The sequence below is a fragment of the Peromyscus eremicus genome, chromosome 11, assembly GCF_949786415.1.
Source record: "Peromyscus eremicus chromosome 11, PerEre_H2_v1, whole genome shotgun sequence".
In the NCBI taxonomy this organism is placed as follows: Eukaryota; Metazoa; Chordata; class Mammalia; order Rodentia; family Cricetidae; genus Peromyscus; species Peromyscus eremicus.
The window spans coordinates 36,655,453-36,666,409 of NC_081427.1; the positions used below are offsets into that span (position 1 = coordinate 36,655,453).

General features: G+C 45.2%; 1 protein-coding gene across 1 annotated transcript; it reads left to right on the forward strand.

The window, feature by feature from the left end:
• Positions 1–384: 384 nt before the first annotated feature.
• On the forward strand, positions 385–10,642 carry Isl1 (ISL LIM homeobox 1). The gene is made up of 6 exons (XM_059276665.1): positions 385–412; positions 1,337–1,526; positions 4,253–4,512; positions 6,323–6,609; positions 7,818–7,985; positions 9,958–10,642. Exons 1-6 carry the CDS (start codon positions 385–387, stop codon positions 10,072–10,074), a joined length of 1,050 nt encoding a protein of 349 aa, XP_059132648.1. The 3' UTR covers positions 10,075–10,642.
• Positions 10,643–10,957: the final 315 nt, after the last annotated feature.

The following is a 10,957-nucleotide window of genomic DNA, read 5'->3' on the forward strand; positions in this document are numbered from 1 at the left end:
TATGATAATCAGAACAGCTGCGCCGTGCGCCCGGCAGCCAATGGGCGAGCCGCTCGCCTGACGTCCCCGCGCACTGCGTCAGACCAATGGCGATGGAGCTGAGTTGGAGCTGAGAAGTTTGAGTAAGAGATAAGGAAGAGAGAGGTGGCCCGAGCCGCTCGAGTCCGCCGCCGCCGCAGCGCCTCCGCTCCGCCAACTCGGCCGGCTTCCATCGGACTCCCGGATCGGCGAGGGCGCGGCGCAGCCGGGCAGCGGCTCCCTCAGCCTTGGCAACCCCGGGGGCCACTGTTTCCCACCTAGCCACAGCACCAGCATCCTCTCGGTGGGCTGTTCACCGACTGTCCAACCACCATTTCACTGTGGACATTACTCCCTCTTACAGATATGGGAGACATGGGCGATCCACCAAAAAGTAAGAGGCTGTTTTACCTTCTGGGGCTCGGTGTGCTGTGGTGGTGCGGGGGTTCTCTCTCGGGCACTGGTGCCAGGGCTCTTTGGATTTGTAAGTCACTGCCTGGAGAGAAAGAAGAAACGGTGGTTATTATTTTTTTTTTTTTTTGCTGTTGTTATTGTTTTGCTTTCTGTGTTTTATTTTTTTATTTTTTATTTTTTAATTTTTCCCTTGTCGCCACGCTTGCTTGCATGTCGGATGTGGATTCCGACCTTCGGGAAACTGAGCATACCTTGTGTCTGAATCTGCCTGTGTGCCCTCCCAAACTCTAGCCGCCTGGTGCTTAGCGGTGATTTCCTTCTCCGGAATCCGGAGCTCTTGGAGAAGGTTTTTAATGTAGCAAAGGTCTGCCTGCACAAGCCACACCGGCAGATATGAATTAGCATTAGATTTGCAAAAGAGAGCGAGTGACAACTGTATTGATGTCTACTCTTCTAACAATATCCATCCCTTGTGCTATTGAAGAACGTGCTTCATGGAAAATATAGACATCCCAGCGTTGGTTTAACGCTTCTAGTCAAAACCTTTTCTTTGACTTGACTTATCCATAATCTTGCCTAATGATTATAGCAAAGAGGGAGGAGGGGAGAAAACACAAAATGAACGGGTTTGATTGCGTGCTAGGCTTACAAATGTAGACTATTCAAATCTGCATTTTACATATATTCCACCTCCCTTTTTTAAAAAGCGAGTCAAGGTTTTGATGGCACACTCCAATTACCATCCCAAAGTGCAATACTCCTTAAGAAGAAGGAAAAAAAAAAAAAAAAAGGAAAAGAAAAAAAATTCTTCCAGAGTACACCCTATAAGAGAACGACACTAAAAGTGTGTTTATCTCTGTAGGAAGTAAACGGTTAGTCAATCATGTATTTATTTTCATTTCAGAAAAACGTCTGATTTCCCTATGTGTTGGTTGCGGCAATCAAATTCACGATCAGTATATTCTGAGGGTTTCTCCGGATTTGGAATGGCATGCGGCATGTTTGAAATGTGCGGAGTGTAATCAGTATTTGGACGAGAGCTGTACATGCTTTGTTAGGGATGGAAAAACCTACTGTAAAAGAGATTATATCAGGTATGCCATTTTCACATCGTTCTTTTCTGAGATTTTCCTGGTCCCTCCTGGCTTATCATCTGATGTGGCTTTGTCTTTTCAGGCGTTTGCTTTAGAGGGTCCAGTGTGCAAAAGTGATTGAAAAAAATTAAACTGTTGTTCATTTCATGTCTCTGGGAGTGGGGAGCTGTCACCATAGCGTTCATAAATTTTGTTGTTAAGGTTTGTTAGTGACTCTTGGAATTTTTCGGTGCGGAAATTATTTTCCTTTTTCGTACTTCTCTTTTAAGGACACCAACAAAATTAAGGCAAATAAGTCAAGGTTTTTAAACTTTTTAAATATATATATATATATTCTCTATATACTTTAGCATCTGATTTATTTTTCTCCTGTTTTATCACTGACTTAAAAATTCTTTGGAGCTGCCCATTAAAAAGCAAAAGTTTCAGCAAAGGATTTTTGAAAAACAAGTCCAACCGTTGCGCCCCTTACTTTCTTGGATGAGTCCTCCTTGGTAGAAGAATTCAAGACCAACTAAAATATTCCTTACAAAAGAAAAAAAAAAGACCGGAAATTTAATCTTTTTAAATATTAACCCTTTGGTGATATCTAACTGTCTTTTCTTTCTTATCTTATCTGGGCTGATGAATTAGACAGAGCAGATCAAATTGCCCATCATCTGTCTGTGAACAATTGGTATATTTAGGTAATTGAACAGCTTCCTTTCTCACATTAAAATCTAGTAACTGATAAAATGAGGGAATCACCCCACGGGACAAGACCATACCCACAGAGGAACTGAGCTTGCTTTCCTTGGATGGTTTTGCTAATTTCAAGTTTTCTCTGACCTGTGTGTATACACCAGAAACTCTACTTTTTACCTTAGAAAGCCAGTAGTATTTCTAAAGAAAAAAAAATGCGTTAGTTCTAATACAAAGCAAGATACTCCTCATCTTCAGTGTTAGCAGAAATACATCTGATTTTAAATTTGGAAGTAGCTACTCGAAAGTGAGTGGCCTTTCTAAGCTGTAAATGGCTTTGGAGCTTGAGAACTTTCATTAAAGTTTAGTTATGATTTAAAATACGGTCACCCGTTTTTCTTCTGCTCCCACAATGGCCAGCTTTCTTTCTTTTTCTTTTTTTTTTTAATTAAATCTCGGAGTGGAGGGTATACACTTGATAGATAAAACTAAACAATGTCTGTTCGAGGGAGGGTTTTGTTTGTTCCTTTTGTTTTGTTTTAATGCTTTGAGGAGGGGGGGAGGAAGTGGGGTACAGGAAAGCGGAGGGATTTTGTAAGTGGTTTGGGTGCAGGCAAAGTAAGTCTTCATCCTATAAAATGGATGATCTGGCATTGGAGAGGCAGAAGGGGGAAAAATTCAAGTCTGCCTTCTAACCCTGACAAATAAACCGTCTTCATTGTTTACTTGCTGGACTGTACACTCGGAATTCTGGAGTGGGAGAGCCCCACTTCCACCCCCAGAAGCATCTTTACTCCTCCGGAGATGCTGTTTTGCTTTGTGGTGTATACAGAGCTGCCTAATTCTGGATATGTCTATTATTTGCAGATCAAAGAACTCTATTGCTTTGCTTTTACTTTTCTCCTCTCTCTCTCTCTCTCTCTCTCTCTCTCTCTCTCTCTCTCTCTCTCTCTCTCTGTGCTTCCATAAGAGAACACTCATGCATAACCCCCTTGGAGGTTCTATAGTTGTAAAAGCAAGGCAAAGTGACCATTTTGATTTTGAGCTCTCTCCTTGGGGGAGCAATATGCCCCCCTCCTTTGTGCGGATGCTGTCTTATCTCTTCTCCTCTCTGGGCAGGAATAAATGATAGGTGTAGAGGGAACCAGGCAATGCAACAGTACATGGAACCTACAGGGACTGCTGGGTGGTAAAGAAAGGCTAACAAGAAGGAACATCTTAGCAGTGAGGTTTTGTTTTTGTTTTTGTTTTTTTAATTTTGTTGTTGTTTTCATTTGTCGTGCTAGCCTTGGCTCTCAGGCAAACTGAAATAGAGGTAGATGCTTCGGGAACCTAAGAAAGACTGACTGAGGAAACAGACAGAAGCTGGTCTTTTTAAAATAAAAGGGAGAATGGAGAGAGAACTTTCCATTAACATGTGGCCTGTGGAAAATCTTAAGCTGGATAAATACTGGAAGGTTTTTGGTTTTGGGAATCTGGAAACCCACTAAGGCTTCGTTTTGTTATTCTGTTCTGTAAGTGTGGGTCCATAGATGGAGTGGGGTGACAGTCCCCAGCCCAACCTTTTATGTTGTTGCAATTTCAGAAATATTTTTAGGAGTAGAAATTGAGGAATAGAGAATGGGAAGCATGGGGGCTCCTGGTCACCAATGCCCCCTGAATTCCTCCCACCTAGAATTTGCAAGAACAACCCTGGGACTGGTTACTAGAGCCCACCTCCAGGTTTAGAATCCCTCAATGAATTTTCCCCGGGCTGAGTGTCTGAACTAAGGTATCAACTGAGACAGACGTGGAGGTTCCTCTGGTCTGGGGAGGTGGGGGGGAGGGTAAAGGAGAAAGGGAGCAGCAGCGGAGGAAGACAGGGAGGGAGAGGAAGAGAGGAGACTGTTTCTATACTCTGTCCAACTTCACTACTGCTGAATTTTATTTTTCAGGGTAGGTCAGGGTTTATGGCCTGGGTTGCTGCCCATCTTGGGCCAGAGCCTGCCTGAAGTCACCCTTGTTATCCCTGTGCTTTTCTTCCCATGACGGGCCGTTCCTTGCAGGTTGTACGGGATCAAATGCGCCAAGTGCAGCATAGGCTTCAGCAAGAACGACTTCGTGATGCGCGCCCGCTCCAAGGTGTACCACATCGAGTGTTTCCGCTGTGTAGCCTGCAGCCGACAGCTCATCCCCGGAGACGAATTCGCGCTGCGAGAGGATGGGCTTTTCTGCCGGGCGGACCACGATGTGGTGGAGAGGGCCAGCCTGGGAGCTGGAGACCCTCTCAGTCCCTTGCATCCCGCGCGGCCGCTGCAAATGGCAGGTACTTCTCCCCCCACCCCCACCCTCCCACCCCCCACCCCAGAGGGAAGCCTGGCTAGGGAAAGGCAGGTGGGGCTAAGTCAAAACCCTTCCTTCCTGCAACCTGGGGGGACCACAGGGTGGTTCTGAAAGTGGCCTGCAATAAACAATATGTGCTCTTAGCCTTTCTAGCAAGTTTCCATGCACTCATCGTCTACCTTGAATGCACAAGCACACATCCACATGTCTATCTATATATGGGTACACAGCATACCCCAGCTTGTGCACACATGTATACACAAGCCCAAACAATACTGTCAGCTTTACTTTGGCCTCCAACCCATGGCTTACTGAAAATGGGCTTCAGCTCTCTGCCAGGTTTTCTCCAAGCTGCTGCCTAATTAAAGGGGTGGAGTCCTGGGTCTCCAGGAGTTTCCTCCCTAGCCCGGTGAAGGAAGCTTAAGCAGCCTCAAGGCATTTAGCTTCCCACATTTTTTTTTTCCCCTCCTTGAGATTTACTCTCCAATCCGAAAGGTTTTTAAATTTTATTTTTATGCTTTTGTCAGAAAACAGGCCCCTAAAAGATACAGTGTCGGTCGGGCAACTGCAGCACTCACAGGGCTGTAACTTAAAACTGTCAACAGCCTAATCTGCAGTAATTGCCTTTTAAAGGGAGCCTGCCTCTTTAAGCCATTCATTCTACGTGATTTGGTGAGAATTTCATCTCCAAAGCCTGTGGCTGTAGCTCTGACTTGACCCCCCCCTAGGTGTTTGGCCCGATCCCAGGGGGTCGTGGAAGGCGTGGGTTTGTACCGTCCCGATGAGAGGGCCAGTTGCCCATAAAGGAAAGTGGAGACATAAAGGTTGGCTAGAACCAAGACTGTGAGACTGCAGGACATTGTTTCCTACCTGCCTTCCAGTCAGACGCAGAGCTCCCTCCCGTTTAGTGTTAAGACATCAGCCCCTACTAAATACTGGAGGTGAGGAAAAGACAGCTTTTCCCCAAGCCCCACTCACCCACCCCTTTCTGGCTGTTCTGAGAACTCTATCCTAGGGGGATTTCTAGCTATAGCAGGCATGGGGCAAAGCCAAGGGTGAGAAACGCAGAAGAGGCCGAAATATTGGGTGGGAAGGGAAGGACGTTCCCCAGCAGCCGTTTATCTGAAGCCTAGACAGCTCGACAGAGTTTCAGTTTTCATTTTCTTGGGGTCAGCTGGTCTCAGGAACATCCCACGCTGATTTAATACTAAAAAGACTGGGGTCCATTCGGATAGCCGGAATACAGCGATTTTTTTTTAGAGCTTCTAAGTATGCCTGCCCCATGGAATTGAAGGTCAAGGCTTTCTGGCAGAATGCTCTGACTTTTGGTCGCAGACGTCCAGCCCTGTAGTGTCTCTGGTTGTCACTGGGGTGTTCTGCGTTTTATTTTCAGGTACCCTCTACGGTTTTTACCCAGAAGGGAAAGCCAAGCCTGGAGGTGGGGGGTAGTCTAGTCGGGATAATCTGTGTCCTTCTGGTTATAAGGAAAAGGGACGAAGGAGGGGAAGTACTGGTTTAAAAAAAAAAAAAATCTCTGATGCGGGCGGAGACACCACGGGGCTTCCTTTGGCTAATTCCGTGGTGGACACAAGTAGGGGCAAGGGCCGCATCTTCCCCCTCCCCCACCACTCTGCATTGTCCTCTATAGTTTAAGGAGCAAGATTTTTCTTCCCTCCTTACCCACCTTCCATGCTTCTTCGTGGTGTGCTAAGCTCGGGCCGGGTGGGGAGTGGAGCGGGACGGTGGCAGCGAGGGTGATCTCGCTTGCTCACCACGCTCCTTTGCCCCCGTAGCCGAGCCCATCTCCGCTAGGCAGCCAGCCCTGCGGCCTCACGTCCACAAGCAGCCTGAGAAGACCACCCGCGTGCGGACTGTGCTCAACGAGAAGCAGCTGCACACCTTGCGGACCTGCTACGCCGCCAACCCTCGGCCAGATGCGCTCATGAAGGAGCAACTAGTGGAGATGACCGGCCTCAGCCCCCGGGTGATCCGAGTCTGGTTTCAAAACAAGAGGTGCAAGGACAAGAAACGCAGCATCATGATGAAGCAGCTCCAACAGCAGCAGCCCAACGACAAAACTGTGAGTAGCCCGAGGCCAAGCAAGGGATAGTAGCACAACTTGGAAGATCCGGGCCGGCGCGCTCCTGAACTGGTGGATTGGTACCTAGCCGAGCACCAGGAAGGAGCCCAGACAAAGGAGATCCCCTCTTCTCCACCTAAACCCAAGTGTTTAGAGTATCCTGGCTACTAAGAGCTGGCTGGTTAGAAACCGCAGAGGTCTGAGAGGTACCCCCCCCCCCCATCCACTGCTGGTTCCAAAGGGGGCTCATGACATTCAGCATCACCTCACCTAGAACCAAAAGAACTAGTGGTTTCCTCCCAGTATAGGTGGCAATGAGGTCTCAACTCAGGTGTTTACAAGCATTGGGATCCTTAGAGTGGCCAGTATTGTAAAGGATAGCACTTTGGGTGCTGATCTAGAACGCGATTCAATGGGCTTACCATCCAGCCAGCATTCTGGTCTCATCCCAACTCTTGGAGAGTCCTACCCCTGTTCTTGCAGATGCAGGAGCCCTTCAAGGTGCCCATGCAGATAATGCACTGTCCTGGGTGGAGCCCAAAGATTCCTTCCAGCCTTTGGCACTATTATTTTGGGCAAAACTTCCCTTTCTCCCCCAACCCCTTGCTTAAGTTTAGCTAAAGGGTTTCTCTTTCTTTCTTTTTACTATTCCAACCCTATTCTTAAATGCAATAAAATCTGTTGTCTTTAAACTTGGCAGGCAGTCCAGGACTGAGCAAGGGTACTCAGTTAGTGCATAATAGTGCAGAAGCAGCCAGACCCAAAAGCCTTAGGGGTGGGGGCCGACTCTGCAAAGAAGAGTGCTTGGAGAAAATCTTCAGCTAACCCCAACTGCCTAGAAAACCAGTGTCAGAAGGCTGATGGAGGCCTGACTGGACCTCAGCTTTCTACTTATGGGAGGCTGTGGCCTCTGAAGGCAGATGGGAGGGGTTGGGGGATAAGATGTGAAGGGAAAGGAAAGATGATAGATGTAGCAGAATTGTTTTAGTATGATCCCAGCCGGTCTAATAATCCAGCACGCAGAAGTCAAAACAAAACAAAACAAAACTGAACTCTAACTAATATCCATAGGTGCAGTAGATTAACTGAGTCAATACTGGGCCACTATATAGATAAGATAGTATGTGGGTATATTTGCTTAGCACATACAGACAATGGAGGGAGGGAGTTTGCTCATTAACATGTTGCAATGGGGGTGTTATTCACAGAATATCCAAGGGATGACAGGAACTCCCATGGTGGCTGCTAGTCCGGAGAGGCACGATGGTGGTTTACAGGCTAACCCAGTAGAGGTGCAAAGTTACCAGCCGCCCTGGAAAGTACTGAGCGACTTCGCCTTGCAGAGTGACATAGATCAGCCTGCTTTTCAGCAACTGGTAAGTGTCAGCTCCCAAACAGAGAAGGCCGAATTCCCAACAGAAAGGAGATTCTGATTTAACTGTCACACTGCTGAAAGACCCACTGGGGGAGGGTGCTCCCTGCGCCAGTGTTGGAGGGATGATGGTGAAGAGAAAGGAAGCAAATGCAAAGACGGTAGATCTCTTATGAATCTTTGTTTTAAAGTGAGACAGTGTAATAGAACTGTGTAGGGTGATTGCCTACCAATGAGGCATGTCTTGTGTGATGAGCTTCCTGGTGCCTAAGTAGTTATATGTGCAGAGATACAATCGGTGGCAATAGCACATATCTCAGACTGTTAGAAACTTCAAGGACTTCAGAGATCACCTTGGCCTTTGGGTCAGCAATCAGTAAGTTTATTACCTTATCTGTCTCTCCTGATAGGTTCAAGTAAAAGTAATTGTAATACACATTAAGTGTAATAATAGAGAACACTGTTATCCATTAGCAGCAGGCAGTTTTCTGAACACAATTTTCATATATGTCAATAAAGAGAATGGTTAGTCAAATAGTTTGGGTGATATTTGTTGTTGCCATGTTTCTTTCAAAGTATATCTTAATCTAAAGCATAGGACTTCTTGAACATTTTTAAGTCAGGAGTTTAGCTGTGACACAGTTGCAGACAATGTGGCATGGATACCAAAAGGAACATGAACATTGTCATTCAGAGACAATGTACATTTAACTTGTGGAAACCTGACTTAGCACTGAAGTGTTTTTCACATCCATCCATAGAAGACAATTCATTTTTGTCTGTAGAAGGTTAAGATAAACAAAATGTTAAAAACAAAATCCTTTTTGATATGGTACAAATAATTAAGGTTTTTTTTTTCTCCCCTTAAAATAAAATCAGCCTTATAGATCCTGTTTTATTAAACAGAAAGCTGTGTCCTAACACTCTTTTCTTTAGAAACAAAGCTAATGCATCAGTTGAGGATAGGGTTTTCTTTTCTTTCTTTTTTTTTTTTTTCCTTGCCTGTGCCCTGGGGGCATTTGCTTTCTCGTGTCAACAGTTATAAGGGTGATTGGCCAGAGGCAAGTGGTTAAAAGGGCCTGGTTCCAGGCTGTGTGTGTATAAATGGGCCAGTCTAGTGAACAGGCAAATTTGAGAAGTCCCTTGACCTCTCAAGGGGAAAGTTTAATAGAGAGAGAGAGAAAAAAAAATAAGGAGATAGATTCTAGAACTAGAGGGGAAATTTTCTTTTGAATAAAATAACTTGTCCATGTGAAATATTGTCTGAGCAAAATTGGACTAATTCAAAGACAGGAGGGAGAGACTTCAAGACAACCAAGAACTGGTACCTTCTGAAACTTGAGTGTCAGGTGAGAGCAGTAGGTGGAATCTGATGCAGGGGTGGGAGGCATGGTTATTATGGGGAGGATTACTGAGTAGCACAGTACCACCTATATTGTGACCATGTAGAGTGGATGGGTCCCCTCATGTAAAGGGGATGAGGGGGACCGGGGGACCATGAGACCATGCTGGGAGCCCTCTCAAAGGTGATTCATTGTTCCAGGGAGCCTCCATTGAATCTCCAGCCACACTGAAAAATAAGGGCTTTGATGTCTAGAGAACTTTCCTACTCCCAGGGCTACATGTAGCCAGCAGGCTAATTTTATTTTGAGCCTTCATGGGAGAGTTGTGATGCCACTTTACAGTGGGAAACACATTTGCTCTTAAATAATTTAATATGACATAATGTTGGGAATTCAGCTTGAGTTGAAAGAGAGGTCTTTAGGATGATGGGGGAAAGCGAGAGGATTCCAAGTGCTCCTCATAGGCCTCCTTTAAGCCTGTCACAGTTCCATGATAGGCATGGATATCGTTGTTGAGGTACCTGTCTGTTTACAGGAACTTGTACACACATGCACACACAATATAATAATACTCTTATATTCCGATGGACACTGTTGAAGCCTCCTTTATTTACTTCTCAACCTTCCATGCAGGTCAATTTTTCAGAAGGAGGACCAGGTTCTAATTCTACCGGCAGTGAAGTAGCGTCGATGTCCTCTCAGCTCCCAGATACACCCAACAGCATGGTAGCCAGTCCCATTGAGGCATGAGGAACATTCATTCAGATGTATTTTTTTTTCCCTGTTGGAGAAAGTGGGAAATTATGTTGAACTCCGAAATAAAAGTATTTAACGACCCAGTCAATGAAAACTGAATCAAGAAATGAATGCTCCATGGAGTGCACGAAGTCTGTTTTAATGACAAGGTGATATGGTAGCAACACTGTGAAGACAATCATGGGATTTTACTAGAATTAAAAAACAAAACAAAACCCCAAGCCCAACATATGCTATTCAATGACATTAGGAGTACTGAAAAAGAATAATAATTAAAAAAAAGACGTTTTTAAAACGTAGAGGATTTATATTCAAGGATCTCAAAAAAAAAAAAAAAGCATTTCATTTCGCTGCACATCTAGAGGAAAAGCAGAAATAGAACATGTTCTAGTCCATCCTATTCCGAATGGTGCTGTTTCTATATTGGTCATTGCCTTGCCAAACAGGAGCTCCAGCACACAGCGGAAGAAACTGGCCGTCAGTGGCTGAAAGAGTCCTTTCAGGAAGGCGGAGCTGCGTTGGTTTGCTATGTTTTTAGTTGACTTTGAGAAGGGGTTAATTGAAATTCTGGGTCTCTTTAGCATGCCCTGTAGCTGGTTTCTCTTTTTACTTTTGCCTTTTCTCCCATTTTTTTCCTTTCCTTTTCTTTATTTCTCTTTACTTTTTTTTTGAGATCCATCCTCTATCAAGAAGTCTGAAGCGACTTTAAAGGTTTTTGAATTCAGATTTAAAAACCGACTTATAAAGCATTGCAACAAGGTTACCTCTATTTTGCCACAAGCGTCTCGGGATTGTGTTTGACTTGTGTCTGTCCAAGAACTTTTCCCCCAAAGATGTGTATAGTTATTGGTTAAAATGACTGTTTTCGCTCTTTCTG